The following is an 18,711-nucleotide window of genomic DNA, read 5'->3' on the forward strand; positions in this document are numbered from 1 at the left end:
TTTAGAGGAATTCAATTATTTGTTCTTAGTCTCAGAAAGCTAATAAATAATTGGAAACTCAAACTCTAGTTCTCTAAGAATGCAGCTCCTATGTCAAACAACACTGATCAAGCTTATCCAAGGCTACCCCTCACTGAATGCAGAAGGGCCAGAGATACCAGCACGCATGCGTTCACTGGCCTTTCACTACTTCAGACCATGGGTCTTGCAGCTGGCCAGACTTAGAATCAAATCCAGGTTCTACCAGTTACTAAAGAGATGTTATTGATCGGGTTACTTACATTTCAATTTCAGCTTCCTAAGCTGAAAAACTAGGAGACAATTATAATAAAATAGTTAACATGTATTGAACACTTACCATTAACCTCAAAATATCCTCTGGTGCAAATGCCTATCCCTTTCTACAGGCAACAAGATTAGTCGAAGGAAAAGTAAAGAAACTTGATTAAGATAGGACAATTAAGAGATAGGCAAAGCTGGAGCTAAACCTCTGTCTATTAAACTTCAGATTCTCATCCTGTTAACCAGCATTTTTCCCTGACTGTCTTTCAACTGTCTCTGAGGACTGAGAGGGATACGGCAGCAAAATTATTTAGCACTGTGCCCAGTCTATGGCATGAGCCTAATGAACCACACTCCTTAATATTACTATTCCCCTTGGAACTTAGTCAAGAACATAAATGATTATAACAAGTGGCAGAAAGTATATAACATTTGAGAGATACCCAAAAAGGCTGTCAAAGAGTTCTGCTGAGATAGAGATGACATCTGTAAATAACAGAATGGTTCCTAAAAGAGGAGACTCAAAAAAAAATCACAAAAATCACCATTGTCCAGGACTTTGGCAGACAGTGATGAGAGCCTAATATATTTAGAAGGAACAGCAGAAAGGTGACAACACCTTCCCCCTAGCCACACATGCATGCCTTGAACACACAGGCAGAATCATGGCATCTACTTGGAGACTGAAATGTACTACTTACTGGGAAGAAGGGGACGTACTGAGAAAGACAGACCACCCAAGCCTCCCTAGGGAGGCCTTCAGCCTTCTGAATTTCAAGATCTTCTTAAACATGGAGCAGGCTGGAGAGTTGGAGTTCCAGCCAAGAGGGAACCCAGGCTAGCTCATGTGCTGAGAAGACAAACCTGGCAAGGATTGAGGCAGAGAGTGGCTGAGGGCGTGGGCAGGGCAGAGTGTCTTGAGTCACCAGATGCCACAGTGCCAGCTCTCAGGTGAGTGTGGCTTCTCCTACAGAGTACATTCCTGGGCAACACTTTGATGTGAGATTGCTTTGTGAGCTGTGAGGTGTGTAGAGCAACACCACCCTCTACAGGCACAGAGGAACTGGGTGAAAAGATCTGGAATCCAAAGAACCAAGTGTGCAGAGAATCTTGAGATGGCAGCTAGGCTGAGCTGTTGAGGCCTCATTCCTAACCGTAGCTCCTGGAGAGGACAGAGCCAGCACCTTGTATCTTACATTTCCAAAGGATACTAGATGGTTTTACTAAACCATCTTGGTTTCTGAATGTGGGCTTGGTTTAAAACAAACACAATGAATTCCAAAGGACATAATGTCAGTGGGTTAGACTTGTCTTAGAGGCTTCAAATTTTTTACATACCTAGTCCCATCAGGAAGGAATGTGGACGTCATCTTTAGGGTTCAACGTCTCCACTTAGCAGAAAAGAAAGTCATAGCGAAGAGGTCCCACAAAATTTAACAAATGTGTAGTTCCATTAGAACTCTGTCATTAGAGTGCTAACTTATTGTACAGATTTTTTTTTAAGGTTTCTATTTTTTCCCCTAAGGTGATCCATCATCTTTTACTGTTTTTTTCTTCAAAGTGCATATTGGGTCAAGAACAGGACTGGGAATTGAAGGAAAAAGGTTTTCACTGAATTGTACCATACAGGAGATGTCTACTGTATGGATGTCTTGTTGCTTCTCCCAGGGCCCACCTGAGTCAAGTGTGTTCCTGTTAAGATAGCACAGCAAGAGGACCGAGTCCTCCTTATCATTGCGTCCTGAGGATAAGCTAGAGTTTGTTTTCATCCTATAGTCTCTTCTTAGTCTGCGGCCCCACCTGTCCACAGACACTTGACACTGTTTGGCCCCACCCTGAGAACAGTATGCGTATCTCCTCTGCAAGCTGGAGCAGGGAATTTCTGTGATTGATTCACAGCAAAGGTTATTTTACATGTTCTAGTGAAAAGAAACTTCCTTGATCTACAAATCACTTGGGATGCATTATCATGGAGATCATATGGAGAGCCCTGGCCTTGGGTCTACCTGGTTCACATTCTACCTGGGACTCTTAAGAGCTGTGTGCCCTTCAACAAGTGACTTATGTTTTCTTAAGTACCATTCCATACAGATGGGGATTCATTAAAATAATGCAAATAATGCCTTCATGCATTCTAGGTGCTCACAAATGGTAACTCCACACACTATTGCTTCATCTTGATTTGTTAAAGGATTGAATATTTCAACCATATTTTTGTGCCATTTTAAAGTTCTAGCGGTGCCATTCTTTCCAGAAAGATATGAGGCTTAATGAACATTGTCTTTTAGATAATAAATTCTGCCAGAGTCAGGTATAACTGCAACCCTAGCTATTTAGAAGGCTGAGATCTAGAGGATCAAGTTTCAAAGCTAGCAGAAAAGATTCAGAGACTCCATCTGTAAAATAATCAGCAAAATCCTAGATTGAAGGTGTAGCTCAGATAGTAGAGAACCAGCTGAGCAAATATACCAAACAAATGAGAGGCCTTTCTTAAGTTTAACCTAAATACTGAAAAAAAATTCTTAATCAGATTTCAATCTAGGTGGCTTACATTCTAATTCTGAGACGTAAAATGATAAAAACTATCAGATGTTAAGGTAAGGTTCGACTCAACAATATATACTCTTTGTCATTGTATAATCACCGTCACAATCTTCTTGAAATGTTTCCTTGGTAGCTGCAGGTGCTGCCCACAGTCTAAAACATCCATCAGATTTAGTTTGGGCAGAGAAGTGTTTATACAAGGATATTCAGAGGGCTTATCCTTGTTCAGAGGGCTTATCCTTGGAATTGTTAGGAAATTAACTGTTCTGGAATTTGTATGCTGTACTTGTCATTGACTGATTGAACAATTAGGAGAAATTTTGTACAGAATCTAGAAAACACAGTCCTGAATATGCTACTGACGAGATCTGTGCTAAAGGTTTGAGCAGGAATGTGGACTCACCCAGATTAGCAGTGCCAGACTCTGACAAATTACATTTCAACACTGCCAGTTCATCTTGGCTTCTGCTTCTATCTGATGTCATGCAGCCATGATGTAAGCCAGAAAGAGTGATATTTTGCAACAAAGAGATTCTGCTAACCCTCCCCCTAAGTGTGGGTTGTGAGATATCAATATTTATATCACACACAGAAAGCATGTTACATTTTGTAATGCAGAGAAGTTAGATGACTTACTCATAGCCATCTCATCCATGAATTGTCCTTCATCAAAAGCTTAAATTGCTGATGTTTGTCTTGTTATTTTCTTAAGACATTTTTTTCAATTAAATATAATGAATGGAAATTTTATTGACGTCACCAAAGTGGATATGTCAAATTGAAAGGATTAGATCTACATTATGCCAGGAAAAAGATGAACTCTATTATAATTTCATTCTCTTTATGTAAACATGGCTACACACAAAACTAGTTTGGGGCGATAAAGGATACAATGACAAACTATCGTGGTTCCTTTTTTTGTAAATGTACAGGTATAGGTATGGTTGAGATAATAATGTTTGCGTTTCCCACCACACACCTTATATTCCAAATGCTAAATAATGAGGCCCTCATTGATATGGATGACCTAATAATATGCTCTCAAAGAACTGAAGGCCAGACATAAGTTAGAAATAATAAGGGAATGAAGTTGGGCAGCTCATACCTGTATCCTAGCTACTCAGGAGGCTGAGATCTGAGAATCTCATTTTGAAGCTAGTCCAGGCAGTAAAGCCCTGGAGATTCTTATCTCCAATTAACCACCAAAAAGTCAGAAGTGGAGCTGTGGCTCAAATGGTAGAGCACTAACCTTGAGCACAAAAGCTCAGGAACAGTGCCTAGGCTTTGAGTTCAAGCCCCCAGGATCAGTACACACACATACACACACACAGAAATAAAAGAAATAGATAAATTTAAGTCAAAGATGCCAGCACAAGTTGTTATTTCCTTCCTAATGATCTACCAAACTTACTGATCCATGATTGATAACTGGAAGTGTAGTTTGGGGAATGGGCTTCATTGGAAGGCTCTTTACAAGATCTTATTACATCCAAGAAAAAAAAATCAGAAGATGAAACAATTCTCAGATCATCTTATATTTGTGCATTTCTTCATTTAATGTCTTGATATGTATATAAATATCTGTAGGTGTGCTTCTAGCTCTCTAAGAAGGCCAAAGATACTTTCCTGCAAAATTAACCCCAAAGGTATACGATCATAGATCATTTCATATGATAGGCCATATATAGATGGCAGTCATACGCCAGCCTCTTAAAGTTTATGCATTGTCTCCCTGTGTAGATTTTATATTGTTAAGAAATACTATTCTACAGGTTACAAAATGAGTCTGTATTAGTATTTGTTTTGGTTAACATTTTGGTTTAGCAGCTTTGGAATTCAAATTCTCTGCTGTTCTAATTTCACTTCCGTGTGTGTTGGAAACTAGCAAGCTTTTACAGACTGCAATGTCTCTCTTTGTTTACATCACACCTCCTCAGACTATAGGACTGATTCCTCCTTCCTTTTTATCAGGAGGCAGTTCTTAAGTAATTCCAGACAGGTCTTTATTGTTTCTTTCTGGACTCTCCCCAGCATTTTTTATATCTTTCTGAAATGCTCAGGAAGCTCATAGCTTTCTAGGTGCGGTTGCTGGAGTCATTGGGAGGAGCCTTCACTCCCCAGCCTTGGGGATGATGTAACCATGGCATCATGTGTGAAGACAGGCGCGGAAAGTGCTGACATGCAGCTCAGCTGCATCACATTCCTCCTGAATCAAAATCAAGCCAGGGAAATACCTTCTCCTCAAAGGAAAGCTGAATGTAAAGTTTTATTTTGTTTTTTGGTTTTGGTTTTTGTTTTTGTTTTTGGAGCGAGTGGACAGCTGTAACTTAGTATAACTCAAAACCTTATTCCTAGACAGCTACTAAAGAATATTCAAATCTCACTCTCTTAATGAATCTCATCATCAAAATTGTTTTGCTTATCTACATCACAAGAAAAAAAAAAGTCCATCATTGTAGATTGAATCTACAAAGTAAAACCATAGCTGTTGTTATTCTTTCATTTTATTTTGCATTTCCTTTAAAAATAAATTATTATCTTACAAACTGAGCACTAAAATATACACCTAAGATAATATCCAGTGGTGTGTCTCAGGGTGAGAGGCAGAATTGGAATGGTTGAAGGATTATCTCACCTGCAGCGCAGATGTGAAAGAGTTGTTTCTTCCCTTGGCTAAAATTCAGAGGTATGAAGGCCTTATAGAAAAAGGGCAGCCAAGGCCTAGAGAAATTAAAGGACCTGCATGCACTATTCAGATTCCATGGCAGAAGCAGAATTAAAAAAGGAAGAACCTGGATTCCTCAAGAGTTATATCTACCCTTGCTGCATTATTGTGCATCACCAAATTTTCAAAAATGGTGGAGCTTGCACATGATGTGTCTATAGCGAGTTTTTCAAGTTGGGTTTTGGGACCATTTGTAGACTTTCAGTCACTGAGAGAATCCTAGGATTTCAATCCAAATGGATGGTCACCAGAAAATTCCATTGGTAAACAGAGGACATGGTAAACAAAAACAGTGAGGAAAAGTGAGTCCAACCCAGTTTCATAATCCACACAGAAGCAGAAATCCTCTGCCTACTCTGGATGTGAGATCCAGATGGTGTTCAGTCTTCAGAAACAGTTTAGCTCATTGCAGGTGTCACGTGGAAAGGTTGCACAGTGCTCTCAGAAGCTGGGTATAATTTGTGTTTGCTTTGGACGTTCTGTTTTATTTTCAAGTGCTATACACTTATCTCACCTTAAAAAATGGACATTAGATTCTATTAACAACCATGGAAAAAGAGAATGCTTGGGATCAGGTCCATCAAGTGAAGAGCCAGAGGTCTTTTTAGGCAATTTAAAATTCCAGGTAGTGGGCCATGTAAACCCAAGTAGACATCACTTGGAGACTGTCAGCTAAAAATTGTTCGAATAAAAACCCTCATCAGACATGGTCAGAAGCATGAAACACAGTCTTTCTGCAGTGATAACAAGCACACAACAACCTATAAACTTGACTTCTAGCTTGTTCATTTGGCTTCATGGCCCACAAATGGCAAAGTCTAATGCTTAATGTCGAATTTTATATTCTCATTTTGATGTAATCCCAGCTTCAATTACTTTCAAGTCTCATCAGCTTGGCACTTTATGTTGTTTCATTTGAAGATTTCTATTTGGACCCCACTGATTCTTCTTTTTCTTTTTCCTTTCTTTCTCTTCCTTCCTTCCTTCCTTTCTTTCTTTTCTTTCTTTCTTTTTTTTTCTTTTCCTTTCTTCTTTCTTTTTACAGATGACGCAAAAATGACTCGATGAAAACACCTTACAAGGCCTCACAGTGGTCTCCCTCCAGAACAGATGTTGTAAGGTGATTTCAGTTTTAGGCACCTAAAAGAGAGTATTGGTTTCCATATGATTGCTGTTTGTACTGACGCTTGTGGAGTACTTATAATGCTGCTGCTGAAGGATTTGCTTTTGGTGCCTATGCAGTCCCCTTCACCACAAGAGGACCTATCCCCTGTGGCTGTGAGCCCTGAGCCGGTGCACAGCAGAATCCTGTTTCAGAGCAGCTTGCCAGGAGATTCCTGGAAGATTGCAAGTCTCTGCCTCCTACCCTATCAGGAGCATCTTGTGGCTCAGGATTCATGAATATGAAATACCAGAGCTGCATCTTACTCCTCCTTGGGACAGGTTTACGATGCCATTCACAAGCCAGATCTCCTGTGGACTAAGGCTGAAGCTACACTTTCACTAAACCGCTTCTGTTGCTCTATCTGCTATCCTTTACTGCAGGGATATTTAGGTTCTTCCTCCTCCTCTTCCTCCTCATTATTATTCTTGATGTCTTAGACAAACATGAAACCAAGAGAATATAGATTGGACTTGTCCTAAGACATATTCATTAAGCAAATAAACTTTTCTATTTGGGACATATAGTTTCAGTTTTGGAATTACAGTAATCCTAGCTACTCAGTAGGTTGAGATCTGAGGACTATAGTTTGAAACCAGCCCAGGCAGGAAAGTCTATGAGATTCTTATCTCCAATTAACTACCATATAGCCAGAAATAGAACAATTGTTTGAATAGTAAAACACGAGCAATAAAACTAAGGGACAATGCCGAGGCCCTGAGTTCAGGCCCCAGCATTACACACAAACACACACACATACACACACACACACACACACACACACACACACACACACACACACACACACACAACTAAGTAAAATGCAGCATGGGGAATGTAAACTAAATATATAAAATAAATACATCTCACATTCTTACCTTCTTCTATTTATATAAATTGAAGAAAAAAATCACAAGTGGAGCAAAGCAAGAAGTATGACTATCTACAGATGTAATTAATACTTATTTGTAAATCACGTTTATCATTTTAGGCTGTAAAAGGTAGAATTATCTTCTAAGCCTCAATTTAAAGTCTGAGGACAAAATGTCCCATTTTTATTATGTCGTCACTAATTTAATACTTGTTAGTTTTTGTTGTTGTTGATGATCATGGGGCTTGAACTCTGGGCCTTGGGACAGTCCCTGAACTCTTCAGCTCAAAGTGAGTGCTACCAATTGAGCCACAAAGCCACTTCCAGTTTTCTGGTAGTTTATTGGAAATAAGAGTCTCACAGACTTTTCTGCCTGGGCTGGCTTTGAACTGTGATCCTCAGATATCAGCCTCCTGAGTAGCTAGGATTTTAGGCATGAGCCACCGGCGCCAAGCTTTGTTAACTTTTTTTATTCAGCAAATATTAGTCAGTTCTATTGTATGCTTGGCAGAGAATTGGACACTTAATGCATAGAGTGAACAATATCTGCTCAGTCCCTACACCCTTGGGATCTTCTGTCCTTCCCGTGTGTGTGTGTGTGTGTGTGTGTGTGTGTGTGTGTGTGTGTAGATATATGTGTATGTACACGTGACTGTATATGTATATATGTACATATATCATGATACAGATAGATATAAATATGTGTGTGCATGTGACTGTGTGTATATTTGCATGTATATGTATATATATACATATATATGTGTGTGTATATATATATATATATTTATATTTATCTGCCTGTATTTGAGCTTGAACTCTGGGCTTCATTCTTGCTCAGCTCGCAGCTTGATAGCTCATGGCTGGCACTCTGCCTTCAGTCTGACTTTTTTCTGGTTATTTTGGAGATGGAATCTCTCAGATTTTTCTCCATGAGCTGGATTTGAACTATGATTCACCAGATCTCAGCGTCTTGAGTAGGTAGGATTACAGGCATAAATCCAGCTCATTTATAATTCTTGTTTAGGCAGATACAAATGGACAGAAGGGAAATCATAATTATATCCTATCATATTCTAACTGAAGGTAAAATTTTACCTCTTGTTTGAGTTTATGACTAAAGGCACCAACATGTTATGAAGAAACTTCCCAGATTTACATACTTTTTTGCATTAAAAATTTATGCATGTCAATGCACATGGCCTGGCACATGATTAGGGCTCAATAAATATCTGTCAAATGAAGTGACTTCATGTTTTGTCTTTTCCATACCTCTTTCTTATGTAGCAGTAAAACATAGCGAGAAAACTACTTAATAGTAATCCAACGCCAATCCCAATTGGAATGTATTTTTCATAAGAATCCACAGCATATGAAGTTAAGGTCAAGTGCTCACACCTTTCTCCAGTATAACCAGTAAAACATCTTGAAAAAGAGAAAATAATATATAATTTTACAGTTTGTGGTGACAGAAATACAAAGACATGACATATTTCAAAGAATAAAAGGAAGCATTTTTAATTAAAGAAATAAATACCAAATCAAAACCAAGCAGCGAAAGACAAGAAGTAGATATGAAGGCATGAACTTTACATCAGTCATTTACTTAAGACCTCACATTTGTCCCTCATTGGTAGACAGGGAAGGTGGTATGCTAAACAAATCAATGGCTATAAGAATAATGTCTTAGTTGCTCTAGACGTCTATATTCCTAAAGATTATGTTTTGTTTAGACTGTTTTCTTTCATCTGACAAACAATCCTGAGAAAATTCAGAATCCCCTTTGCAAGTTACAAGTGTAGATTCCTGGGTGTAAGGCAGCCATAATATTCAAGGCATCTATGTGAAAATGGAACTTGGAAAATTGAGGGGATGGGTGGGGTTGGGAGAGATGGGAGAGAACTGGGAAAATGGGGTGATGCTGACCAAGATGCAGTGTACTCATAAGAAACACTTTGTATAACTACTTAAAGGTAATTTAATTTTTTTTTAATGTATAGATGCTGATTCAGTAGTTCTGGGATAGAGCATAAATTCTTCATTTCCAACAAGTGTTAGGTCTCACACTTGCTGCAAATCTTGAAGCCATATTTTTCAGCAATGTGGCTTCAGTAGTTTAGAAATCACTCCTTAGAAACTGAAGTACAAAGAAATTTGGCAATTCATGTTCAGGTCAAGTACCACGTTTACTGGGTAAGAATGAAGAGTATACGAATGTACTGTGTGCACACCACCTCCTCATTCCTGTCTTGAAGTCTTGGAAAGTTCTTTGCTAATACCTGCAGATGGCTTTCTCTAGCTCATGGTGGAAAGCGCACACTCCATTGATGCAGTAACTATTGTGGTCTTCCAGACAGGGATGTGAAAACTTCAAGGCTATAAGCCCTTCTACATAGTCAGCTAGGAAAAGAAGATTCAGTATTAACAGATGATAAATTTTCAACACATACATATATACCTGTTATGCATTCATCCTTTTAACTATTGGTTCCTTGGTGTGTTGATTCCACTCACAGGGTTGCATGAATATTGTCTAGATATATTGTTAAGGTGGATTGAGAATTGTTCCATTCTTTAGAAGTATAGAGATATAGGGGTGAGGGAGAAAAATGAAGAAGAGGGGTAACAAGTTTGACAAGAAATGTCCTCACTACCTTATGTAACTGTAACTCCTCTGCATATCACCTTGACAATAAAAGTAAAATAAAAAATAATGTTACAATAAAAAATAAAAAAAAGAAAGAAAGACGAAAGTATAGAGACAACACGCTTGCCAAAAGGTGGCAGCACTGGTTCGAGTCTTCAAAGGTTATTTGAACAATGCTTTCCTGTGGTATACCTGAATGTTCAAAAACATGGAAGATTTCATACAATCTTCACATTTTCTACCTGTACATTGAGAAAGCAGAACATAGAATATTTGATCTACACAGAGGGAAAGGTGACAAGAATTTCTCTTTATGTAAAAGGTGCTAACTGAAAAGGGGACCTTATCCCAAACTGATTTCAGAAGAGTTACTATGATGACTTGTACTGGAAACCCCAAGTAAGTTATGACTCAAGAGAATATAGTTAGTGATGATAACTTCGAATACTACCTGTTTTATGTCATTAAGTAGTGTCCAAGGCAAGGGATTTGGAATTGAGGAAATCCAAGTTTTTATTTCTAGCTCTAACACCAAGCAATGTGATCACAACTGAACACAATTTTATAGTCAGGTGTCCAGAAACCCCCCTATGACAGATTCTTTTCAAGAAAGTATATTTAGGCAAAACAGTCATGTCTCAGGATGCCTTCCCTAACTCTGATAGGCTAATGACATATTTGGACTGGGAACAACTCAGATCATCCCCCAACTACAGAACTGATTCCTTTTCACATACTCCAGCAATTTTAATTTTTTTTCAAGCAGAATTAGTAGACTTTTCTTTTGTCAGTGCCATGAATCTATATCCTCATTACAAGTTATTAGGTTATGATGATATACTCTTGTATATTTGCCTCCATGAGATTAAGAGACTCTCCTGCCTGTTGGATTTTAGAAAAGCAAACAAAATAAACTTCTTCTTGTATGAAAAATACTAAATCTTTTGGTATTTTTGGTAGCAATAAGATGCTCTCTTGTGTCACTTCACTTTGAAAACATCTAACATTATCTAAAACTTCACAATCCTTTATTGAATGCAGCATCATGAATACAATTTATTATTTTGCAATTGGTTCTGAGGTATGGAGAAATTCCCACCATAAATTCTTCTTTTGAGATTCTAGGGATTAAACCCACGGCCTTGAGCCTTGTAATTCCTCACTGAGCTATATTCTCAGCTGCCAGTTTCTTTTAAGTTCAAGACAAAGCAGGTTTATTTTACCAAGCTTAAAACAGGAGTTGATAGAAAATATGAAAATTGAAAGAAGCATTTTCAAAGAAAGAATATAACAGATTTGTTCTTATCCTAAGAATATTAGTTACACTTGATAAAAATGTTCTAAGATATTACATTCATATTTTAACTGAAATAGAAAAGCAAAAGGAGAAACTAAAGTTCTTTATCAAAAAAAGCAAAGGGAAAATATGGAGATGAGATAGTCAATCCTTTTACTCATTCCTATTATTTTTTTGCTAGTAGCTCACCATTCAGAAATTTAAAAAAAAAAAAGATGAGGCTAGAAATGTAGTAATGACATCATTCACCAGAAAGAAGTCACATTATTTTACTTTTCCTAGGATATTATTGATCTTATTCTAATAAAACAGCTGCTCAGAGGTCCAGATGGCATTAAGTTGACTAAAAGTTATTCTGAAACTCACACTGCTCTTATTTTACAAAATAGTATCTGAAAAGCCAAGTGAGTAAACTATTTTCGAATGATTGTTTAAAATTATCAATGACATGAAGAGTACTTAAATATTATTATCTTGCATGTTTTTAAATGAAATGTTTGACTGATCATCTTTTATTTGCTGTGTTCTGAGAGAGCAGATCTCTCCAGGATCCTATCAGGGGACATTCTGTGATTTGCATGAAATCTAAAACCATTTGGTTACAGATCTTAAGGGCTATGAGACTTCGCAAGGTCACCTCTAGTTCAAACATACTGCTGATGTGCCACAGCAGCCAGAAGCCACTGTAATAACAGTAATGAGATCAAAAAGAAAACATCTCATCATCATCAACAACAAAAATTGGCTCTAAGTGGTTAGGAAACTCAGTGCAAGTTAAAACAGCAACAAAAGCCCCTGAGGACCAAGCAAAGAGAAAAGGATACTTACTTTCAAAGACAGACAAGGGAAAGTGCTTCAGCTTAGAGCCATAGCTACTAATCACAGGCTAAAATTTAATGTCTTCATTAAGAATGCCAAAACAGTCATGTACCCATGGCAGGCTGAGATCTGAGGAGCACAATATGAAGCCAGCCAGGGCAAGAGAGTCTGTGAGACTCTTATCCTCAATAAACTACCAGAAAGCTGTAAATGAAGCTATGGCTCAAGTGATATACTTAAGAAAAAAAAAAGAATAGAGAAGCTCAGGGACAGCATTCAGCATTCAGGGTCAAGTTCACGCCTCGGGAGTGGCACAAAACAAAATACAACAAAACAAAAAGAATGTCAAAATTGCTCGAAGCCACGCAGGACATGCATCGGTTATTATTGGAAGTAAGGAAGAAAGAGTGTGGAATATTTACATACAGAACAGGAGGTGAAGACAGATTTTTTTTTAAAGTTTCCTTTTTTTCATTTCCTTCTTTTGAAGAAGGCAGTTCTTGGCTGACACATTTATCTGTCGCTTCAACCTAACAGCATCTTGTTAAATGAGTTGATTATCCAATAAAACATAAAGTGAAAAAATTTCCAGTGCTGCTTTCCAAATTTGCAATGCAAATTCCTCTCAAAGGCTTTAAAGAAGTTACTTGGAAAAGAAGGATGGAAGCAAAATACCTTCGGTTTGGTTAGCTGTCCAGTTACTCTGCTGGACTATACTGTCAGGTGTCACGGCCACTCCTGCATCTTCTGTCAGTGCTGTCATTGCTGTGGCAGGGGAAAAGCATCTTTTCAGAGGTGAACCTCCTTCCGTGTGTAAACCACAAATCCAACATTATTCTTATTCTCTTATTTGTATTTTCTATTCTGTTTTTCATTGATTACATTTGAAATCCAGAACCTGATTGGAGACCATTTACAAGCTGTTTCTCAACCATTCCATGACTACATTTCATAGGAAATACAAACACATTAATTCTAAATAGAAAGTTTCAAGCTGGTAATGAAATGTATAAAGTATATTAAGTTTTAATTCATTGGTAAAATAAAGAACATTTCAATATTCATATTTTGTTTTTTATTATCTTTAAGTGGCTGTACAAAGAAGTTGTCATTAGCAAAGCAATTTATGAATACAATGTATCTTGATCACAAACACGTGTACAGTTATATATTAAGTCAATCACTAGGACATTGTACTGAAGTATAATAACTAAATGTTCATCTGCTACAATCCAATTGCAAGTCTTTTAGAGCTCTCCAGGAGAGAAAGAAAGAAAGAAAGAAAGAAAGAAAGAAAGAAAGAAAGAAAGAAAGAAAGAAAGAAAGAAAGAAAGAAGAAAGAAAGAAAGAAAGAAAGAAAGAAAGAAAGAGAGAGAGAGAGAGAGAGAGAGAGAGAGAGAGAGAAAGAAAGAAAGAAAGAAAGAAAGAAAGAAAGAAAGAAAGAAAGAAAGAAAGAAAGAGAAAGAAAGAAAGAAAGAGAGAGAGAAAGAAAGAAAGAAAGAAAAAAGAAAGAAAGAAAGAAAGAAAGAAAGAAAGAAAGAAAGAAAGAAAGAAAGAAAGAAAGAAAGAAAGAAAGAAAGAAAGAAAGAAAGGAAGGAAGGAAGGAAGGAAGAGAGAAAGGAAGGAAGGAAGGAAGGAAGAGAGAGAGAATGAGGGAGGGAGGGAGGAAGGAAGGAAGGAAAGAAGGAAGGAAAGAAGGAAGAGAGAAAGAGAGAGAAAAAAAGAGAGAAAGAGAGAGAAGATAATCCAAATATAGGAAGAAGGGAACATACAATCTGTAAAAGAAATAAACAAAAAACAAAACACACACACACACACACACACACACACACACACACACACACACACACAAAACCCTAAATTAATCCAGGTTCCTTGCTCTGATCTTTGTCAGAAGCAAATATTAGAAGTGAATGTCTGGTTCAAAGAAACAAATCCCTGCAATTTAGAGCAATACAGCTTTAACAAAACAAAAGAGAATTTACCTACCTTTAAATAAAAGGCAGATTAATACTGGAACTCGCAAAGCCATCTCCTGCCCTTGGTCAACTTGCTCTCTTGTTCTCCGAGACTGACAGGTTTTTATTGTGCTGTCTCTGAGTCTTTCTGCCATTTATGTTTCACCAAGCGTCATCTCGCAGTTCTTACCAATCAAAAAAATATGTACTTTTGGCATCAGCCTGAAGCCTCAGGGCACACAGGCACTTGTTTAGGATACCTGTGTTATCTACAGATGTGATCAGGTTTCCTTTGGAAACACTGGTTTCCTGTGACCTGTAGGCATAGCCATATGTGTAAAAGTACTTAAAACAACAAAAAAGAGTGGGAATTCTAAATCGACCCCCATCGATGTCAACAGAACTATTCTTGCTCTTCAGGAAGACTCTATAGGATTTCAACAAAGGCATTTGCAAGTTAGGAAACATCATAACCTGTTAAATAAAATGAAATAAAATAAATACCAGGACTGGGTGCTGGTAGCTCATGCTTGTAATCCTAGCTGATCAGGAGGTTGAGATCTGTGGATCACAGTTAGAAGGCAGCCTGGGCAGGAAAGGTCCATGAACACTCTTACCTCCAATAAACCACCAAAAAGCTGGACGTGGAGTTGTAGCTCAAGTAGCAGAGCTCTAACCTTGAGCAGAAAAACTCAGGAACAGTGCCCAGGCCTAGAACCCATACACACACACACACACACACACACACACACACACACACACACACACACACACACACACACACACACACACACACACACACACACACACACACACACACACACACACACACACACACACACACACACCCTGATAATTGAACAAGTAATTCAGTTTTAAGTCCTTTATCATAGATTCAGAGTTCCAATGCAAATCAAAATATTTTTTTCTGAACATCTACAGGGAGAATCATTAAATTTGTGTAAGAGCAGATTTAATATTCAATTTCAGTTCTTGTTACTTTACCTATAATAAGTTGTATAAGTACTATACATCTTTGTGTTGTTTTTACCATTTAGTATTTTTCTGAGAAAATGGATGGGCTACCAAGTTCCAGGAACAACAATGCTTACATTTATGCTTCAAAGAGCCAATAAAGCTCCAAAATAACCATAGTAATAGTAGTCATAGTTTTAATATTCTCCTGTGAGACAAAATCAAGCTGACCTTTAGTTTGAATGAATGAATAAAATGATTAAAATTGCTAGATTTAATACAACATTTAATACTTTCTCAATTTTAATCTATTGTGGTTTTTATAAAGACTAAAAACATGTAATTATTGCTATTCCATTTTCTGACTCTAGGGGCTTCCCACAAACTTTCACTTGCTCTAAATTAATATAGGTATTTGTAAATATATTTTGTGGAAGTCATGTCCTTTTAATCGGAATATGACTGCTCACATTTTCTAAACTTTGAAAAGTTGTTGAAGTCAAGATAAGTTATGCATCATGTCTATACAGCAAATTAGATTTATCAGAAATTATTCCATTCAATATTCAGATATAGATTTTTGCTTTAGAAATCGCACAAGAGTGAGCTTGTTGTACTCATTATATCTTGGGCAATCACCCACCACAGAGTCATCCTTTTAATGTTAAAATACTTAGGTCATTTTAAATGTGCCTACATTCTCTATTTTGTTACCAGTACTGGGGCTTGAACTCAGGGCTTTGAACACTGACTTAGCTTTTTCATTCAAGTCTGGTATTCTACCATTTGAGCTATACCCCTACTTTCAAATGTGCCTGCTGTTTTGTATTTCTACTTTTATGGATTTATGTTTAAAACTTTATTAAGTCAGTTTATGGATACTATCTTTTCAATATTTAAATTATAAATAATATTTGGATTACAAATAAATTATAAATATTCTTTTAGTACCCCTGGTGAAACTTTGATAAGAAATCATTTATAAAAGAATAAATAATTGTCATAACTCCATTTGCACTTCTGGAAGGAAATGACTTACATTAAATATCTGTCCATCTATCTATCTATTATCTATCAATCATCTATTTATCCACCCAAGACCTCACCTATGCTTGGCAACTGATCTACAACTGAACCACAACCCTACTCCAAATATCTTTGAAACACTAAGATGTGAAATTTGGGTGACCATCATGTAAAAATCTCAAAACTATGGATAATATAATGTAAGGTTTTCATATACATCTCAATTCTTTCTTCACTAATCCTAGCCCAATAAATCTAGTGGTAGACAAATAAATACTCAACACATCTGTCTGGAGTTGATAAAGAACTAAATAGCTGACTTTATTTTTATTCTCAGATAATACATGAGACATGAAGGCTCAAAAGATTTGAGTAAAGATGTAGGGGGTTGCAGCTCAGTGGTTAAGGATAAACTTGGCATGAGAGAGATTGAGGTTTAAGCCCCAGCCCTACAGAGGGGAAAAAACGTGATTTGCCAAATGACATGCTCCAGAGTCAGTATTCAATCATATTTTCAGATGTCCAATCAGATAACTTTGCATTTCCCCAGCTATCTTGCCTAGTAGGAGTTGGCGTACTGATCTTAGAGGAAGTAAGTCCTAAAATTATCTAAAAAATCAAGGTTTCCATTATCATAGGAAACTAAATGTTAAATCATCTGTGGGTTTATTTTTGCACATGTTTAGACTGAAAAGGATGGATGGTTGCCTGTGTGGATGCTTCCAACTCTAGAAAATTAGGTCACGTTGTTTAGGGACTTACCTACCATTTTGAAATCAGAAAATAGCTCTGAGTCATTCTGAGTGCTTTTCCTCCAGGGTCTGTATTAATGATTTCCACTCCCACTTTCTAAAGTTGACAGCCTGCTCATACTCTCTTGCCCGTCCTAAAGGAGGGAGATAGGTATTTTAAACTAACTTCACTGATAACTTTATTCATTCCTAACACCTAAGGCAAGTTTGGGAAAGAAAAAGAGGCAAGAAGCCAAGAGCTCACCTAACAATTTTCCCTTGTACATGTAGCTATACATCCGTTACTGTATTCACTCTCTCCTCTAGTCATAAGCATCTCTGGAAGAGACCCTTTCCTTTCTTTTAGTCTTTTTTTTCTTTTCTTACTCTTTCACAAATTCAACCAGAATTTGTAGCTAGTTATCACTAGGAAATGCTCAGTGATCTATTGCTTCTTCCCCTAAGTTTATAATTCTCATGAATCCAGTTGCTATTTATACCATGCATAAAGTATTAAATGCCTTCTACATCTTTGGCACTAGGCTGAACATAGTGATGTTTATAAAATGAACAGACGGTGTGTATTATTGCCTCCAAAAAGGAGCTGGGCAAAGTATGTACCCAACTACTGTAGTGTGCAAGGAGTGACAGCTATTATCAATATGTACAGGACAGCATGGGCTTAGGTTACCAATATGGGCTAGGACAGTTGAGAGAGGTTCCTACATCACACTTGCGTAACATTTTTCCTGGCAAAGTTTCACTTGCAGTGAGTCTTAACAAATGGGACTGGGGTATGTAATGGTAGGTAGTAGGGACACTAAGAAGGTGTTATAGAGTAGATTCTGACCTGCAGACTTTCAACAGATCAAACTCTAGCTCTATCCATTGGGTCATGGCTAGATTTTAAGGTCAGGAAGGATCAATTTCTTCATCCATCAAGTACAAGTTTTTAAAATTTTTTTTTTATTGTGAGAATACCATACAGAGGAGTTACAATTACATGAGCAAGATAACAAGTACATTTCTTTTTTTTTCAGCATACATGTTTGTTTATTTAACAGACTTATTTTTTACATTTTAAAATTCTGGAAATTATTATGATATACTTCATTTTTACACCAGATGTTTTTTAGTTCTAAATTCTGAAATTGAGCAAAAGGGAAGCATCCTTAAAGCATGATGTTATTTTAAGAAATGAAGTTGAGAGCCAGGTGCTAGTGTCTCATGCCTATAAATGTCTAGTACCTGAAGTGGCTGAGATCTGAGGATCAAGGACTTATTTAAGTAACTATCCAGAAGTAAATGTATGGCTCAAGTGGTAAGGTACCCTTAGAACAAGTACATTTCTTATCAAGCATTGTTGCCTCCTCTTTGTTTCCCCTTCCCATCCTTTCCCATACTGTCCCCTCTTTCCCCCACCCGATCCTCTCCCCCCCACCAAAGTTGTAAAGTTCGTTTTTTGACATAACAACTTGTACATCTGATTGTTGCAATTGGTCTACCTGTATCCCTAGTTAAACAGAAGTAGAAATTTTTTTTATAAGGAGTCAAGACCAAAACCATGAAAATAAAAAGAAAGCACATAGCACATGATAGATGCTGAGTGAAGGACGGGGGTTCCTAATGAGTATGTGTAGAAAGACACGGGAGGCATAGTGGTCTCTGCTAGCTATG

The 18,711-nt window shown here is 37.3% G+C and overlaps 1 protein-coding gene across 2 annotated transcripts; it reads right to left on the reverse strand.

Annotated features, from left to right (window-relative positions):
• Positions 1–6,636: 6,636 nt before the first annotated feature.
• On the reverse strand, positions 6,637–14,376 carry Epgn (epithelial mitogen). Of its 2 annotated transcripts, XM_070012601.1 has the most exons (5): positions 14,334–14,376; positions 13,047–13,109; positions 9,861–9,981; positions 8,980–9,006; positions 6,637–6,691 (listed from the first exon to the last, which is right to left on the reverse strand). In XM_070012601.1, exons 1-5 carry the CDS (start codon positions 14,374–14,376, stop codon positions 6,637–6,639), a joined length of 309 nt encoding a protein of 102 aa, XP_069868702.1. The 2 variants fall into 2 exon arrangements, with proteins under 2 accessions (XP_069868702.1, XP_069868703.1); XM_070012602.1 differs by lacking the exon at positions 8,980–9,006.
• Between the last annotated feature and the right edge of the window lie 4,335 nt (positions 14,377–18,711).

The sequence above is a fragment of the Dipodomys merriami genome, unplaced genomic scaffold (genome assembly GCF_024711535.1).
Source record: "Dipodomys merriami isolate MVZ:Mamm:240054 unplaced genomic scaffold, mDipMer1.0.p SCAF_9, whole genome shotgun sequence".
Taxonomy (NCBI): Eukaryota; Metazoa; Chordata; class Mammalia; order Rodentia; family Heteromyidae; genus Dipodomys; species Dipodomys merriami.

Coding starts and splice junctions, on each gene's coding strand:
- Epgn (XM_070012601.1), bottom strand. CDS start 14,376: ATGGCTTTGCGAGTTCCAGTATTAATCTGCCTTTTATTTAAAG. Junction 9,982..13,046: donor TGACAGTATAGTCCAGCAGA/GTAACTGGACAG, acceptor TTCTTTTCCTAG/CTGACTATGTAGAAGGGCTT. Junction 9,007..9,860: donor CTAGAGAAAGCCATCTGCAG/GTATTAGCAAAG, acceptor CTCTTTTTCAAG/ATGTTTTACTGGTTATACTG.